The sequence below is a fragment of the Girardinichthys multiradiatus genome, chromosome 8, assembly GCF_021462225.1.
Source record: "Girardinichthys multiradiatus isolate DD_20200921_A chromosome 8, DD_fGirMul_XY1, whole genome shotgun sequence".
NCBI classification, from domain to species: Eukaryota; Metazoa; Chordata; class Actinopteri; order Cyprinodontiformes; family Goodeidae; genus Girardinichthys; species Girardinichthys multiradiatus.
In genome coordinates this window covers 20,629,485-20,648,824 of record NC_061801.1, presented here as the reverse complement: position 1 = coordinate 20,648,824, position 19,340 = coordinate 20,629,485, and the positions used below count along the sequence as shown (strand labels likewise).

At 41.1% G+C, this 19,340-nt stretch overlaps 1 protein-coding gene across 1 annotated transcript in view; it reads right to left on the bottom strand.

Annotated features, from left to right (window-relative positions):
• The window catches only part of gpsm1b (G protein signaling modulator 1b), a 39,978-nt gene extending 25,516 nt beyond the window's left edge, over window positions 1-14,462 (bottom strand). The window contains exon 1 of the mRNA XM_047372937.1: window positions 14,201-14,462. Within this exon, the coding sequence (XP_047228893.1) occupies window positions 14,201-14,262 (62 nt within the window). The 5' untranslated portion in view covers window positions 14,263-14,462. The remainder of the gene's footprint in view (window positions 1-14,200) is intronic.
• Window positions 14,463-19,340: the final 4,878 nt, after the last annotated feature.

Sequence of the window (19,340 nt, the reverse complement as noted above, 5' to 3'; positions counted from 1 at the left end):
TTTAAATATCAGTAATCAGTGATCGGCCAGAAAACTAATCAGTGCAACCCTAGTTCAGATAATCCTGATATAATATTGTTCTCAACGTTAAAGCCATCTCATCTTTATAGCAATCATCACAGACTGAGTAAGTACTTACATACAATTTTTAAGTTTATTAACTGGTGTGCTCTCTCCATCATACCACATAAAAAGCAATTTGTTAAATTAACATGAACATTGGGATTTTATATTACAATGAAATCTTGCCTGTTTTAAAAGGCGAAAAAGCAACTTGTTGCCTCGACATGTCAGTTTTAGACAGTAATCCCTTTCCCTCAAAAATCATTACTTTATTTGTTTCACAGAAATATTCTCCATGTAGTTCATTGGTGAACAGTTAAAAAGAAATACATAAATCAATAAATCTTTTGGGTTTTTTGGGTTAAAAAAATAAAAACTACATTTCTGTGGCCCTTGAGCACTTTCAACTTGATGATTTTGGCTAATGTGGCAAAAAGGTTTTTTTTTTTTTTTTTACACCATTGCTCTTAAGAATTACAATCACTGGGGTCTGTTTACCATGGAGCTCCACGATTTATCACAAATCTCATAGCTTTAACGCATCATCAGGTGTTGCATTGCCAGGTTCGATGTCAACCCGCCAAGTAAAATCACTGGTAAACTCCAATTTATAAGGCTATTTTGGGCATGCTCCCTCTTTATCTCCTGTTCTATATACAGTACATCAGAATTCTGCCAGAAGATATTCACTTCACTCCCAGGACATATTTTTCTATCAGTAACAAAAGACTGGAGAGAATCTAGGAAAAAGTGATTTCAGTTTACTGCTCTGTCTTTTTTGAATGAACAGTAAACTGATCTTAAACTGAAGAAGCTGGTCTAATTGAATGAGTTTAAGTGAGGATTTAGGGATTTTGAGCCAGAGTATTGGGTGCAAGGGTTTACATGATTGAAACTGTGTACTGCTCCCAGCCTTGGTCAGAGCACCCTTGAAACAGTGATTGTACATCTCAAAGGGATTCCCCTGAAAACCTTTAGCTTCGGTTAAAGGTTAAATAAAAAAGTAGTACACTGTACATTTAAACACTCTTTATCCCAATACACATGCATTATACAATATGGGGCAGCATCATCAGCTGCACAAATGTGTTTTAACATTATGATGTGACTTTGTACTTATTAATTAGAAATGTTCAATAACAAAATGCAAAAAACATGCTTTAAGCAAACTGAAGACCAGAGCATAGATCATGAAAATGGTTATATCAGATAGTAGGTGCCTTTTATGTGAAAATTTGATTTTTTTTCTGTGAACCAGGTTACCAGAACACCATTACATTAACACATACAGTACTGTACAAAGGTTTTAGGCAGGTGTGAAAAAATGCTGTAAAAGAATGCTTTCAGAAATATAAATGATGATTGTTTATTTTTATCAATTTACAAAGTGCTAAGTGAGCAAACCTTAACATACAGCCAAAGTCATTAAGAACGATCTTCAGCGTAAAGAAGAACAAGAATTACTGGAAGTAATGGCATGGCCCCCACAGAGCCCTTATCTCAACATCATAGAGTGTGGCTGGGATTACGTGAAGAGACAGAAGGATGTGAGAAAGCTTACATCCACAGATCTGTGGTTAGTTCTCAAAGATGTTTGAAACAACCTACCAGCCGAGTTCCTTCAAAAACTGTGTGAAAGTGGACCTAGAAGAACTGATGCTTTTTTGAAGGCAAAGGGTGGTCACACCAAATATTGATTTGATTTAGATTTCTCTTCTGTTCATTCACTTCGTTTTCTTGATTGATGAAAATAAATGATTAACACTTCCATTTTTTGAAAGCATTCTTTGTTTACAGCATTTTTCACACAGTACTGTATGTAGTAATCCAGCCCTGTTTAGCGGATAATGGGTTTGACCCAGCAACAGATTTTTACCCCAAAAGAAGGTTAAAGTGGCTGGCATCTATGTTAAATCTACCAAAGAGTAGTCTGGAAATAATAACTCATAACCTGGATTACTAAACAAGCAACATCAAGGTTAAAAATCAAACATTTTTAACCAATCCATCATCCATTTTCTCTCCTCCATTAAGTCTGAGCAAGTTGTTAGATAGATGAAAATGGTGGTCTCTAAAGAATAACAAGGTTCCTTTTAATCTCTTTTCTAAACCATCACCGAGTGAAAATCTTTGAACCCAGCACCATGAACCCAAAGAAATGACCCATCAGTTTTACATGCACACTAACCATGATCTGACCAGCTATATTGTCCAATCATATTCTATCTCGACGTTTTTAAACAGAAACATTACCAAAGGTATAAAAGAGGTAAAACAGTATCAAATGAATAGAGTAGTGTCCACAATAGTGAGATCCTTCTCCAGAAGATGCTGCACAAGAGGCAAACTTGTGAAGACTGCACAACTACCAGACAATGTTTTCTCCCAGATTCTTCTGAATATCTTCCCCTAGTTGTCTCCCATGTAAAACTATTCCATCCATTGCATCAAGGATACATGCATCACAAAACCCAAATATATCCAGGCAATACTTGACGGGCATATATTTGGCATGTACTGTAGAAATCTGCACCACCCCCTGAACATAAGGTAATTCTGAAGAATACTTACATGGATCAGATGTTGCTGTGTAAAATAATCTTTAGATGTGACACTTGAAGACAGTAGATATATATTGCTGTGAGCTACAGATGTCAGAATCAAATATTCCCATTGAATTCCATTAAAAATGAAAGCGGGTCATTTTTGACCCACTTATGGAAGCTTGGGGAATTAATACAATCAGTCAGACATTTTCTACCGCTTCTTCCATAGTGGGTCACGGGGAAGCTGGTGCCCATCTCCAGCAGTCTATGGGTGGAGGCGAGGTACACCCTGAACAGGCCGCCAGTCCATCGCAGGGCAACACAGACACACACAGGACAAACAACCATGCACACACTCATTCGCACCTTTGGGCAATATAGAGAGACCAGTTAACCTAACTGTCATGTTTTTGGACTGTGGCAGGAAGCCAGAGTCCCTGGAGAGAACTTACACGCGCACCGGGAGAACATGCAAACTCCATACAGAAAGGCCAGGTGTCGAACCCAGGACCTTCTTGCTGCAAGGCAACAGTGCTGCCAACTGCGCCACGGTGCAAGAAATATTCCAAAAACAGTAGAATTTTGTAAAATATATGAGGCAAGTTGAAATTTTAACTGGAATGAATAAACACATTTTTAGAGGAATAGCTGGAACATAAATAAAAGCTTTATGTTAAAAAGATATTGCAGGAAAACAATCTCACTAGGTAATTTTTGACCCACTTATGCATTTAAGGGTTAAAACATTACATTATGCAACCTACACACTTCCAGAGCACAATGTAACCTCACTTTCATTACAAAGATCAGGGTAAAGGTAAAATCTCCTAAAAATGAATCTGGGGGTTGACAGAAATGAAAAGTCTTAACTGTGGAATTTAGGCAGATCAGATTATCATTGTGGGTAAAAGTCTTTGGAAATGTGCAAGGTCCAATTCTAGGTAACCCAAAAATAGCACAACAAATGTTTGTGCTGGTGGAGCTCTGCAGTTATTACACGGCTATTCTAAGACTGTGAAAATAAAATTCCAGTAAGCTATACAGATGGCAACACCCCACAAAAAAAGATATTTTAATAGGTTCAAAATAGAAGATGGAACGGCTATGGCCATAGGGTAGAAAGGCACAAGACCAATGAAAACACAGAAAGTATTTCAAAGACTAGTCACTTCTATGAAGTAAACAAAAACAACAAAATGACCAAAATCACTGTTAAAAAAAACAGATTTATGAGCACATAAAACTTACGACACAGCAAAACAATGAGTAATCCATTTGTTTTTTTATGACAGGACTTTACTGGCTTTCAGTCTTTGTGGTTGGAGTTAGAGTGGATATGAGCAGAAAGTTCTCCTATTTGCTCTAACCCTTAAAAGTGAGCTTTTGCATCAAGCTTATGTTGGTGCCATTTCTTTTTATTTCACATTGCAAAAGATCAGCTCATGCACAGACAGATGTACAAACCCAAGTTGAAAAGTCTAATTAAACAAAATGCTTGTGAAAGAAGCTGATGAGATGCAACTTCATGGATACTGCTCAATCAAAGCAAAGCCAATTTTAAAAGGCTATACTGGCCAAGATAACGCCATCAAATCTAAAGACATTAACCCACTGATAACAAAGTAGGTTCACACACATTTAGTGTAAGATGGTTCTTCATTACTGTAACATATCACACAAATGTACCAATCTTTAAAATGCTTGTGTTTTATTGGCATACCAAGCAGTGACAAATCGTTTTACCTTTTACAGTTTACTAATTATATTGGAAATCCTCGTCCATGCTGGTGTAAATTAATTGATGTGGGTTTTGCTATTTGGCAGATCAATCATATTCCTAATTTCAACAATGTTTGTAAAAATCACTGTAGCAACATTATTATGTCATGAAGAATATTTACAGCTGTATTATTTATTAAATTCATTGGAAGAGTTAGTAACAACAAAGAAGCAAGTTTCATGGTGTTTTCACACCTGAGGTGTTTAGTCTGTTTAAAACAAACTCTGGTTCATTTCCACCCCCCTTGGTGCGCTTCTTTTGAGTAGATGTGAACACACCAATCGCACTAGGATGGGGGGCCAAAAACTGCTGTGTTGCTTTGAAATCCCACCTAAAAATCAATGGTCAATATAGATTAACCCTTACCCTAACCCAATCAATAAAAAAAAATAAATAAATTAATTAAAAAAAACTACAGACACTAGAAACAGACTTTAGAGAATACTTAAAGAGAAACCCATAAATTCTGTATATAAAATTGATTAAGGCTGGTCTGGATAATGTTTTTAATCTGTTTTTATTATTTCACTTTAAAAAGCTCCACATGATTCTTGGCATGCCTATGAAACCCTGTATTCAGAGTAGTAATACAGCCGTAATTACAGACTACCATGGCCAGTTGTCAGGGAAACCAAAGACAAACTCTAGGAATGTTTCTCCTCTTGAAGTATTTTTTTCTCAAACAGAACTGTCTTGCGTTTTCTTCTTTTGTTCAAATCTCCTGTAAAGATGCGTTTTGCCACTCTGCCATTATGATTGTTTTCAGTGGCTGTATTATTCAACACCGGATCAAAATCTGTCCTTCAAATGCTTGACGGGAAATTTTTCATGCTATTAAAAGCTGATAAAGTAGAAAAAATGTGACAGAGCATTTGGTTTAAAACATTGTGATTAAATTTTAAATTGTTTAGCAGGGAGCAAGAACGCCAAACTTATTTTTCTCAGCTGCTCGCTCCTTTGGCGAGCGGCATTCTATGCGATAAGAATGACATAGGTTAAAGGTCAAGCTCATTTCCAGAGTGTGGCATTGATCTTTTCATGATGAGGAGACTGTTAATGGTTCACCCTATTAACTTGCAGTTAAGAGACAGTTTTGATGTTATTAGAAAGGTAGCCAATTCTGAATGTTTAAGGAGTTTAAAATGCTCTGCATATAACCAAGGATCAAACTCTAGTATAAGCACCACAGGTGATACCGCTGTCCCCTTTAGAGGGTAATCGGAAGAAATTTTGCCACCAACCATTTACAAGGTAATGCTGAAGCTAAAAACGTAAAGTTATGTATATAACTACTGTTCCCTGAAGGAGAGTAACGAACTACAACACATGAGTATGGGATATCACACCCTGCGTGTCCTGGCTGAAGCCACCTCTAATCACGCCTCCTAGGCAAATGATGTGATGACGACAGGTGACAGGCCCCGCCTGTACTATATACCTGTCCGCCATCATCATCATTACTCAGTTCAATAGCCGCTATTCACCGAGCCCAGCTGAGCAGCGGGGCAGCAATGTGTTGTACTTCGTTACTCTCCTTCAGGGAACAGTAGTTATATACATGACTTTACGTTCTCTTTCAGTCGATTCACTCAGTACAACACATGAGTATGGGACATATATAAACGCCCCGCAGAACAGCCATCAACCTGGATCATGCACTGCATACTAGCGCAGCACTACAGACCCAGCAGAAAGAACAGAGTGAGCCACAGAAGGGGTTGTCACATCCAAACGATAAAACTTCACAAATGTGTGCGGCGAAGACCAGCTGGCTGCAGCACAAATGTCACTCATGGGCACCCCTCTAAATAGGGCCCAGGAGGTTGCTATGCCCCTGGTGGAGTGAGCCCTCACACAGCGTGGCATTGGGAGACCCCTGTTGCTGTAAGCTAGAGAAATAGCCTCCACAATCCAGTGGAAGAGTCTTTGTCTGGACAGAGCTTTCCCCCTTGCTGGGTTAGCAATACACACAAACAGTTGATCACACAACCTCACAGACTGAGTACGGTCAATGTAAATGCGCAGTGCACGTAAAGGGCACAGGAAGTGTAACCTCCTTTGTTCCTCAGATGCAAAAGGGAGTGGACAAAAACTAGAAAGCTCCATAGTCATAGAGCTGTAGTCCAAAGGTATAACCTTAGGAAGATAAGCTGCATTGGGACGCAAGGTGACCTTGGAACCATCAGGTGAAAAGTGTATGCAGGTAGCATTTACAGACAAAGCATGGAGGTCTCCAACCCGCTTTGCAGTTGTCAGAGCCAGAAGCAGAGCAAGCTTATATGAAAGGAACTTCACATCTACTGACTCCAAAGGTTCAAATGGAGGGTCACAAAGAGCTTCTAGTACCAATGTGAGATCCCAGGAAGGAAAACTGGGTTTAATCACGGATCTGAGTCTACGAACCCCCTTTAAGAAGCATACAGCCAGAGGATGAGCACCTGGTGTGACTCCATTAAAACCAATATGGCAGGCAGAAATGGCAGCCAAGTAGACCTTAATTGTGGAAAAGGAAAGACCTTTATCTAGCAGATCCTGCAAAAACGTTAAAACTTCCACCATTGAGCACTGAAATGGAACAATGTGCTTGTCCTCACACCACTGCTCAAAAGCTCTCCATTTATAAGCGTATAAGCCTCTAGTGGAGGATGCTCTTGCATTCTGGATTGTTGCCACCACATCAGGGGGGAGGCCTTTGGCTAATAAGCTGGACCTCTCAGCAGGTACGCATGCAGCTTCCACATCTCTGGGTGTGGATGAAATATCTCCCCCCCTGCCTGAGTGAGGAGATCCCGGCAAACGGGGAGTTGCCACAGCCCTGCTGCCAGCAGGCCGATTATCTCGGAATACCATGACTTTGTAGGCCAACGGGGTGCTACCAAAATTAGGGACAGACCCTGTTTGCGCACCCTCTCTAGGTACAGGTAGTATCATTTCCACTGGGGGGAATGCATACAGGAGTACATTGGGCCATGGATGGGCCAGGGCATCCACTCCCAGCGGAGCATCCTGATCTGTTATGGAAAAGAACAGAGGACAGTGGGTGTTGGCTATGGTGGCAAAAAGATCTACTGCTGCTGTCCCAAACAGACACCATATTTGTGCCACCACGGAAGGGTGAAGCCTCCACTCTCTCACCCGAGGTCCGCCTCTGGAGAGCAAATCTGCACCCAGATTCAGACGTCCCGGGACGTGAGTAGCTCTGATAGACAGAAAGTGTATGCTGCACCACTGTAAGAGGGTGTGAGATAGTTTCAGGAGAGGAAGTGAACGAGTCCCTCCCTGTCTGTTTATGTATAAAATCACAGTGGTGTTGTCTGTCCTGACCAGAACATGTTGGTTTAACAGAACTTGGCAGAAATGTTGCAGAGCCAGCAGAACCGCTAAGAGCTCCAGGTAGTTTATGTGGAGTTTGGATTGTACTGGTGTCCAAACCCCCTTCATGGCCATGCCATCGCACAACGCGCCCCACCCCCTCAGGGAGGCATCCGTGGATACCACCTTGCGAAAGGTTACTCTCCCTATTGGCGAACCTCGGCACAACAGTCCCGGTTCCCGCCAAGAGCTGAGAGCCGACATACAGGCAGTGGTTATCGTTAGCTTTCTGCTGCGGTGACGCCATGCACACAACCGGTGAGAGTGGGTCCACCGCTGGAACGGGCGCATCTTCAGTAGACCGAGTGGTACTACTGCAATCATAGATGCCATCATACCCATCAGTTGTAAGATGGTCTGGAAACGCAGTTTGTGTCCCAACTGAAACTGAGCGAGGCAGCGGTGAAACACGGCCACTCTGTGGTCGGAAAGATGTGCCCTGCTTGTAAGGGAGCATATTTCCAGACCGAGAAATGAAAATTGCTGACTTGGGATCAGCGAACTTTTCTGAGAGTTTGCCGAAAATCCTAGGGCTTGAATGTGCCACAGAACCCGAGACAGCTGCACTGTGGCCTGCTCTCTGGAACTGGCTATTAAAGCCCAGTCGTCCAGATAATTTAAAATGCGGACGCCTGTTTCTCTGAGAGGTGCTAGCGCTGCCTCTACACATTTTGTAAAGGTGCGAGGCGCTAGAGACAGACCGAAAGGCAGTACGAGGTACTCGTACGCCTTGCCCTCGAAGGCGAATCTCAGAAACTGTCTGTGGTCCAGGTGTATCGCTACGTGAAAGTAAGCGTCTGTCAGGTCGATCGTGGCGAACCAATCGCCCGGGCTGATAGCACTCAGAAGCTGCTTGAGTGTTAACATCCTGAACTTGTATGTTCGGAGGTATTTGTTCAGAACTCTCAAGTCCAGGATTGGACAAAGCCCGCCTCCTTTTTTCGGAACAACAAAATAACGGCTGTACCAACCTCTGTTCATGTCCGACTCGGGAACCGCACGGATAGCTCCTTTTACCAACAATGTATTTATCTCCACTCTCAGAACCTCTGCTGCTTGGGCCATTACTACCGTGTTTACCACGCCAACAAAGTGGGGTGGTCTCCGGCGAAACTGTAAACGGTAACCCATAGCAACGGTCCTCTCCACCCAAGGATGGAGTGCGCATGCGCGCCACATATGGAGACGTGAAGCCAGGCGACTGGCCTGCGGCACTGTTGGTGGAACGGTGCTGCCCTCTCCCGACGTGCGAGAGAGGTGCAGCCTCATTTGGCTGTCGCCTGCAGCTCTTTGATTTTGACTTTTTTTCATAGAAAAAACTGTCTTTATTGAAACATTTGGAGCATCCATACAAACATTTGGAACTGCAGTGCTCAGAAACACATTCAACGCACCCAAACTGGGGGCTTTTAGTGCAAATATATTTGTTGGGAAATTGTGCTTGGGAGACTGTGTGGGGGAAACGCAGCGCCTCTTGGGACTGGGATCCCGAACAACACCAGCAAAACCTCTTTTGGACGGCACCCGCCGACAACTGGCAAACATGTCTCCCTGCTCCCGAAACTCCTGAGTCCCGAGTCCCACAGCTAGGAGGACTGTGTTTTCTTCTTTCGGGACGTCGAGTCCCTCTGGAGCCCCGGAGGAGGACCCCTGCTCCAGGCCGTCTTTCGGGGAGCTTGGCCGTGGTTCTGTGGCTGTGCCGTCTGAGGGCTCAAGCTCACGGGTCACGTCATCCTCTTCGTTGGGGGTGGCGGTACAGCTGGTTTGCGAGTGCCCGAGCTGGATTTGGGTCTCACATCTCGCCTGGGGATGATACCGCGCAGTGCTTCGGTCTGCTTTTTCCTCTGCTCGAATTTCGCCTGTATGGCGTCGAGAGATTGCCCAAACAGCCCGTCGGCTACCAGCGGTTCATCCAAGTAGACGGCTCTATCTCTATCCGGGATGTCAGAGAGCGTCAGCCACAGGTGCCTTTGTGCAACCACCGTTGATGCCTTCCCTCTGCCCAGTGATAACGCTGCACAGCGGGATACACGGAGGATGTAGTCAGCGGTGATTCTCATCTCATTTAAGAGGGGCATCACAGGGCTCTCCGGCGCTGTTGCGGCTCCAAGCTCCGCCAAGCGCATAGCTTGGTATGTTTGCAGCATGGTAATGGAGCTCAGGGCACGAGCAGTGGTCGCTTGAGCCTTGTAGATTTTCTCCAATTGAGCAACGGAGAACCTACAGTGCTTAGACGGAAGCGATGTTGGACCACCCACACCGTGATTTTGGGATGGGGCCAGATATGCTGCCAAAGACGGTTCCATAGGCGGAAGATTCACCAGTCCGGCTTTTTCGGCGCCTTCCAGGTCTAGATACTGTCCATAACCCGGTACCGTGACGCGGGTGGACAGTGGTTTGTTCCATGAAGACATCAACTCAGAGATAAAGTCTGGGAACATGGGTAGATGATGCTTGACTGCGGCCGGCTCCGAGGGGAGATAAAACCCTGCAAATCGCGATGGCTTCTCCGCAGGAGGTGGGGAGGGCCATTCCACGTCCAGGGTGTCAGCTGCACGGCGGCAAAGAGAGAAAAAAAGACGTGTCGCCCGGGTCTGCTGGCGCAGCAGCGGCAGCCTGACTCGGCAGAGACTCATCCTCATCATCGGATAGACCATGAACATCCAAACCGATGTCCAGTACGTCTTATTCTCCCTGAAGGGGTTCTAGCTGAAGCTGAGACCCATCAACATACTCCATATGGTCTGCCCAGCTGGAAGTGGGGACTTCGACCGAAAAGCCGTCCTCATCAGAATCGGACAAAACTGGGTTTCCCGCCTCGGAGAGCAGTGGGTCTCGCCGTGAGACAGCAGCCTCTCCCAGCACCTTTTCGAGGAATTTCACCCGCCTCTCCGGGGTCGAGCGACAAAGCTGGTGACAGAACGCACATGCTTCGGGCTCCGCCAACGCTCTGCGAGCGTGAACAATCCCGGGACAGACGGGACAAGCCTCATGCTGGTCCTTCTCATGAAGCGAGAAGCCGCACCCCTGAGGACAGGGACGAATAGACGACTTCTGCTTCGCTTGTGTTAGCTTTGTGCTCATCCCCAAACCACAAAGCCAGACCGAACTGCTTGAAATTAGCGCTTAGCGGGTAGACACGCTCACCAGCAGGCAGCAGTGACTAACTCCAACAAAAGCAGTTGAACTAATTCCAAGTAGCCTTTAGAAAGACACAGAGCTAACCAGCAGCAGCTAGCTAGTCTGACCCAAAGAGGTGTTCTTAGCGAGGTGAAGAGCGTAAGAACTGAGTAATGATGATGATGGCGGACAGGTATATAGTACAGGCGGGGCCTGTCACCTGTCGTCATCACATCATTTGCCTAGGAGGCGTGATTAGAGGTGGCTTCAGCCAGGACACGCAGGGCGTGATATCCCATACTCATGTTTTGTACTGAGTGAATCAACTGAAAGGGAACTGTTAGTTAATAAACAGACTGTGGCTACAAGCTGAAACATCTCAAAAGGCAAGTGCAAAATATATTTGGAAATCCCAGTATAAACTAAAGAGGCCACCAGTAAACCATGAACATGCACTGGTGGCTACTTATTAAGCTCTTAAGCAATAATGTGTTTGCAGGAATTACAGCAAACCCAGTTTGATAGTGTTCCAGTTGCAATTCAGGAACCCAGTGGGAAATAATCATTGCTGTGCTCAATAAAAGGTTGCTATTAGCAATACAACCTAACTAGGCTTGGACCAATTACCTGTATCAAGGTTTACCTACATTTAAACACCAAAGAAACATGTTCATTAGGGCTACACCTAACAATGATTTTAGTAATCAAGTATTCTGCCGGTTATTGTGACGATTAATCCAGTTATCGGGATAAAAATGTGACACCTTCTGCACATTTTTCATTTAACTACTGAAGTCTATTTCATGAATAATAGAAATATAAAAAAGAGAAACTGCAAGTAAACAAATTTATTTTTTTTAATCAAGTTGTAATTGCTTATAATGCAATAACATAGCATGTATTTAGTGAACACATGAACATTTGCAGGAAAGGATGCACCTGCAGCTAAAACTAAACCTTCCAACATCAATATGTCAAAAGCTCAGCCCTTTCTGGTTGACGTATTAAGTTTCTCTGTGCTTTTTTTGCCCCTCGCCATCTCTCTTCATAGCTCAAAACCACACTTGGCAACCTGTTATAAGCAGAATAGGCCATCATTAGTGGAAGGCAGAGCATTGTGTAACACAAATAACAACCTGGCCAAAACACAGTGTGCTGAATAGTTCATCAGAATAAAACAAAGCCTTGACGCATATAATTTGCACTGAGAAAGTTGAGTAATTGAGTTACTCGAATTATTCAAGGAATCAGTTAAGCCCTAATGTTTACTAAAAGAGTTTGGGCAATAGTAGGTGAGTGAAATATTTAATGAAGTACTAACTGTCAGAACTAAAAATAACTAGTTGTTAACATGTTTTGAACACAGCAGCCATTTTGGATTCTGAGGTCAGGGTTGGTTGCCCGAATTTCCACTTGAAATGTTGACTTCAGGTAACTTTGTGTATTTAAGTTGGAAATTTCCACTTCTGAGAAGAAATTAAATTCACAATGAAACTGAATTTCCCCTTCTTGTTTTTGTGAAAAAACAACAAAGTCTGAGTTTTGTTAGATTACAGTTTTAGAATCTCTATCAGTACGATGCTACTTGGAAACTTTTGTACTTATTGAGGTGGTGCCACTGCCATAAGCTCTGGGATGCTTCCACAGAAGTTGTTTCAGGCATATCTTGACAAAATTGTTATTCTGGCAATAAAACACAAACGATTTTACAGGAAATGTGTGACAACAACAGTCCTCCGGGTATTATCTTATTTATGTTTCATCCTTGTTTTGGGTAGCTACAAACAATACATGCACACATGCATATCTGCACCTTCTGAAAAGGCCATGTATTGACCCTATATGTTGGCAAAATACAAGCAAAAAAACAGCAGTACTGTGATAAGCACCACTAAATGTAATTTGTGCGTCATTTTGTCAGGGACACACCAACCTTGCAGGCTTTTATGAAGGTCACATCTCAAGTCAACACTCAATTAACATTCCAGGCAGCCTAAGCTGCGCGACAGACACTGAGCAGTGCAAAGCTGCAATGTGATTTTGGTTTCATAAAACGATCTGTGTAATTATAACACAGCCTGTGTGAAATCCTTTTAGAAGCATAAAAAAACAGTCAACTTTGGCTTAACCTACTCAACCACTCCTCCCATTGCTTTGCAGCAGCATGCAATTTTGAAAACAAATCAATTCAGTCTGTAGAGGTTAGTATGTTCAGAGTGCCTAAATAAGTCCCAGAAAAAAGAAAAAGCATGTTCACTGACTACATCTTTATGGGTTCAACTGTCAATGGCAATTTTATATTTTCCCTACACCGAACACATTAAAGAACAAAAACAAACAAAAAAACACAATACATACAATTTACTAAAGGATGAAAATCTATGAAGAAAATCCAGGTTTCTGACATCAACATCAAAAGAAATGTTCAATCTGCAGCAGCATAAGCAACAGACCTTAAGGTTTAATGCTACGGTGCATAACAATAACACTTGTTCTCACTGTAGGCACTTTACACAAATGACCTAATGGAAGAAGCATGACAGCGTTTGCCTTTCACACCTGCCAGTTGATCGTCCTCAAGATGGACCTCAGTTTTCCCTTAAATTTTACCAGCCACTTTCACTTATTTTCAAGGCATTGTTTTATTACCCAGAGGGATGGTAATTAACCTAGAGGCATCATAATTAACCCCTTTGAATGACAAAGTTTCATCTGTAAGACTATACTGATAATTAGAGGTGACATGATTAGCCTAATGGTTTGCAAGCCGAACTCAAATAAAATGTTGCCCAGGTAAATTACCAACACCAAGGGCTGAAGGACTATGGGAAAATAACAGTCAAAGCATGTTTTCATATGCAACACTAGTGATAGGAATGATATCAAAGAGGACAAATGTGCAAAAAGAGAGAAAACACTTCCAAAGCTGTTCATCTGATTCTAATAAGTATATCTGCTGCCATTTTTTCACCCACAGCTTTGTCTACAGTGAGTCCAACCTGTCGACAGTCTGTCTTTGCAACATTCCTCCATCGTCCACATCTTTCAAGGCTCCTCTCAGTCTGTACATTCCAGCCACAGCGGCTCAATGTTCCGAGCCAGGAGCGAGGCTTGGAGCTGAGCTCTGGATGGGTCTTTTTAAACCAGTGAAAGCTGGCTGGACTGGGTTCCCCGTGACTAGCTCCACCTTAAGCAAAGCCCTGAGCTGACAGCCTTTCCTATTCTTTTCATTACAAGCCGCTTTACATCCGTATGGTTTACACAACAAAAGGGGAAGGGCCAATCCCCGTTCATCTATTTGTTTACGTAGGGTTCTTACCTTGAGTGCAGCCTCTTGGTGGCCAAGTCCTGGTCCACACCGTTAGCAGCCGACTGAGCCATGGGAGAGCTGCTAATCTGCCTGACTCCAAAGCTGCTTCCTCCCGCTGGAGACCCCGTCACAATCACTTCCTCTAGAGGCAGAGACCTTTTTTTCCTTGAGGCGTGTCGCTCCTCCACCCCTCCGTCTCTGCCTCCTGTTTTTTTCTACTCTCCTTCATTCACCACAGTAATGTATGGAGGTAATGGAAGCCTCCACGGAAGTGAGCCCCTCTACAAATAAGCTGTAAAAGCACGTAGCCCCTCCCCCTCAGTTACGTCACGCGTTGGATTGTTTGCTCACCTTTCGTTGACAGGTTAAAGAATGTACGCTGTGTTGCGCTGGAAAACACATTTGGTCTATTTATACATTGCACATAAACTATAACATAAACAAAAAGAAAAAGAAAACATATCCAAACGTAATATGTTGCAGTAAGTTGTTAAAAATCAAATTAGAAATACGTCAGGAATGTAAAAAACAAAATATTACAAAAGCTGAGATTTTTATTTTCTCTGTTAATTGTAAATTATCCAGCAGCAACAATCTGTAGTTTTGATTTCAAACACAGCATTCAAACGAAGTCACGTATGTTAAATATATCAGCTATCATCAATGGCAATTATAATTTAAAAAAATAATAATTAATTTCATGAATGTTAGCATTAGTAAAGTAGAAAGAGTTAACGCTCTGATGAAAGTGATTGTTTAGGAATTTAAGATGGTACTATTAATATTTTAAGAAGTTATTGTTACACCCCTCCCCCCACCAAAACACACAAACACATACAACAGTTACAGCCCCTTAATAAGAAGCAGTGTGGTGTTCTATTTTTAATATTTTTTATTACTATTCTTTATGTAGTTATTGACTTTTAGTGTGCTCGTCTGCTGAGGACATTTTTATAAGTTATATGTGTAGTAATAGTAAATAAAAATGAATATAAATGTTTGCAAAAATCACCCCAATACAATTTATAAAAGTTCTTAACAGTGTAGTTTGTGTCACGCCTGTGTAGCAACTACAGTCTACCACAAGAGGGTAGCATTTGACACGTCTTTTTATCTGAAGGCTTTATTTTTTCTCATTTGAGAGACAGTGAACATAAGAATAACAAAAGATACTTGTTTACAGACCCACTTTACTGGACTGTCATAGCTATAACCATCTTTAATGTGTTTTTATAGTATTAGGACAGCTGGGGGCATATACTTTATGACTTGAGTATTTCAAGAATGGTGAATTCAATAGATTAAGATACTATCATGTTCTTTCCTGAAATGCTATTGATTCTTTTTGTTTTTGTTTGCTTCAGGATTTGATTACAGTTAACTGTTTAGGTTCTTTTAATATGCTGGCAACAGAAATCAATTATTTTAATATATTTTCTTACCAATTTTTAGGAAGCTTCTAAAGGCATCTGCTTTAAATCTTTCTCACTGCAAAAAAAACATGTTTTTTCTCTTTTGTCATTTGTTATCCTTTTTTCCCCTCTAATCCCAGCTAGATTGCGTGCTTAGTCAGCACGTGTAACATCTCATTAAAGGCAACAAAGAAGCAATAAAAAGGAAAATAAGATTGAGGTAAGCTGATTTAGATTTACAACTGAGCAACTCATATTTATTTTTCTTTTTGGAGGCTGCTCAGCTTACAAAAACAAAACCATCTGGTTGTATGCTAGGTGAGGCTGAGCTGTCTTTATTGTTTTTCTCAGGGTTTTATCAGGCTTTGAATTTAACCCAGCCGAAGTAGAGATTATTGCTTTCAGGTGCTTAACAAATGTAAGACATGACTTGTTTTCTTACACTGAGAGTCACAATGATCATGTTTTTTTTCTTTACCATAAACCAGTTTGAGAATTTTTTTAATCCTTTGAAGACAAGTCTTATTGTTCACCACCATAAATTGTTGTTTGCATACATGTGCTTGCGGGTAAATCAGCAACATATTTTCTAAAAAGCCAACATATGAAAAATAAAGCAAAACTTTCACTTCAACTTGAAAAGATGACTTTGACATTTTGGACAGAGTCAATCTGCAAACTTATAAACCTATAGCTTATAAATTATAAATTTACACTAACTTAACTGAAAAGCAAGTTAGGTGTCGGATGTAGATTAACATGTTTGCTTACTCATTTGGATAAAAGTTATTTTGTTATATCTATTGAGCATATAGATGGTCATGTTTTAGTTTGTAAAAATCCTGACATTAGTTTGTCCTTAAATACGTTTTCAGAAAACAGCAATTATTTTCTTTACTAATTACTAAGGAACAATTAATAATTTTGAGAGAAATTTATAAAAATATACTGTTTAAAGCACTTTAAAGTAATTAAAGATGTGATGGATGTCAAATAAAAACAATTAAAAACAAATTAATTTATTATCATTTAATTGCTTATCAAATAATACTACAAAATCAGACAGCATTTCCCTGGGATCTGAAATAGATTAATAGAAATATAAATTAGCGACAGTGGACAGTCACTGGCCTTGACTTTGCAGCAATCCCTCATACTGAGCATGCATGTAGCGACAGTGGAGAGGAAAAACTCCCTTTTAACAGGAAGAAACCTCCAGCAGAACCAGGCTCAGTGTGAGCGGCCATCTGCCACGACTGACTGGGGGTTTGAGAGAACAGAGCAGAGACACAAAGAGAACAAAGAAACACTGATCCAGGAGTCCTTTCTATGGGAATTAAAAGTAAATGTTAATGGATGTAGCTCCTTTAGTCGTTTCATCTAGAAAGAAAGAACAGATAAACTCTGAGCCAGTTTTCAAGGTTAGAGTCTGAAAGAGAGCACATAGAGTTAGTCACAGTAAAAGCTCAGTCAATTGCCATGTCTAGGAGAGAGAAAGGGTTAAACACTAAAAGACAGGGCCATGTGGATCATCGGTAGAGGGTGAGCATTAAGTTGTTGCCAGCAGAAGCTTAGACGATGCCCCCCTCCAGAAAGGTGTCACAGGTAGACACAGAGCCAGGCCAGGTGTAGCTTCTAGGAAGAGAAAAGAGAGAGAACATAAAGTTAAAAGCTGATTATACTTGACGATAATTAACACAAAAAAATAGATAAAGACATAGAAACTATTAAAACGCTTGAGACAAATGAAATAATATGTACTGCTAAACTTGGAAAGAAGTTCATCATTTCAATAGCTAAAGGCTTTCATGAACAAAGGTAGACAACTTTAATGTTAATAGTTGCAGTTTCAAATTTATTATAATATTCTACAGGCGGATATTTCTTCAAGAAATCTAAAAGGTAACTTTTATTTCAGACAAAACCTCCATCAAAAAAAAAAAAAAAACATGTGGATTAGGGGTGAGAAATACATATCCAAAATGAGAGCTTAATAATTTTTTTGTCTGGGGCTAACTCTTTCTACAACTGTCTATCAACAAAACTTAGTATTTAGCAATTGGTAGGAAGGAGAAAACAATTTGCCTAATGGAAAAAGCAGACCTGATCTTTTCTGAAATCACCACGGGAGCTTGAGGAGACAATAAGGGAGGGTGTGAGTGAGGGAGGGAAGAGGAAGAGAAATAAATCAGCAAATCAGAGTCCAACTTGAGCTGATGTCTCTTCCCTGTCCTTAAACCTTTGTTGAATGGACTTTATCTTGCTGCAGGTCAGTTTCCACCAAACCCCCTCACCCTTCCACCCAGATATTTAGGAAGTGTTTGTACTTTCTCTGATGTTGCTGTTCACAATCTATGTAGATATTTCCTGTAAAATGTTTGAAAAGGTGAATTTAGTAATTTAATAAGCGTTTCTGTTATAATCTGACCCATAAACATACATTAATACAAGCTAAAACAGCAGTGATGACCATCTTTTTACCCTAATGTCAAGTGAACATTTCTCGTGTAAATTCTCTACAAACAACCAGGTGGTGGCGGTGTTTTTTACTCTTCTTTTGCATTTAAAATTCTCTCTTTCAGACAAGAAATTATGAAGAACATTCAACTTTTAAGACAATAATGTGCAGGCTTAAACAATGAGCAGGTAAAACTTAAAACACTTAACTAGATTTCTTCTACCATTTCATTTTCAAAAAAAATTTGAATCCATTCAGATTCCAGATGTAGTGAAAATGCTGGACGGTGCAACATGTATTTTTTTTAATATATTGTCTATTTTAAAGCTAATGTTAATAGAATATAATACAATATAATACAGAAGAATATCTTTTTTGTCCCTCAGTGGAACAATTCAGGCATATCAGTAGCAAAGTGACAGTCAAAAAAAAAGATGTGGATTCACACATTGTAATAATATAAAAACAAAAAAGTGAAAATAAGAAACTGTACCATAAGGTCAAATTTACAACATAAAAAAATATTGTACGGTAATTAAAAATAGCATGCTCAGATTCAAAGAAATGTGCAACTTAGTAGGATGATTTGAAAAATGTACAAAATGTGCATGTATATTTGTGTATAAAAAAACAACAGACTATGAGAAATGAAAAAAACTGTAAATAACAGCAGGGATGTAAACAGCTTATTGAGTTTAGACTCGTTGGGAGTAGTGATGATTATAAAGTCTTACAACTGCTGGGAGGATGGATCTGTAATAACGCTCCTCTCTGCTCCCAGGATGCAGCAGTCTGTCACTGAAGGAGCTCTCCAGTTCGCTAACAGCTTCATGCGTGTAGTGGGAGACATTGTCCAAGAGTGGTGTTATTTTTTCCATAGTCCTTCTGTCCCCCACCACCTGCACTGTGTCAAGAGGGCATCCTAGGACAGAGCTGGCCTTCAAGATGACCTTATCATCTTATCATCAGTTGTGTGGTTTTCAGGGAGGAGTTGAGAAAGGCTCTGGGTGGCCAAAAGGTGCTTCCAGATGACCGGACAACTACAGCTAATGCTGTCTTGGAGACAGGTAGGAGAGTACTTGATATGTCTTCTGGAAGGAAAGTTGATAAGGAGATGTAGTGGACTTGGTGGAATGAGAAAGTGCAGGAGTGGGTACGGAGTAAGAGATAGTTAAGAAGAAGTGGGACAATGTGAGAACTAAAGAGAGTCACCAGGGTGCAGGGAGATACAAGCTTAAAGTGAAGGTAGAGGTAGCTAAGGCCTAACAAAGTGCATATA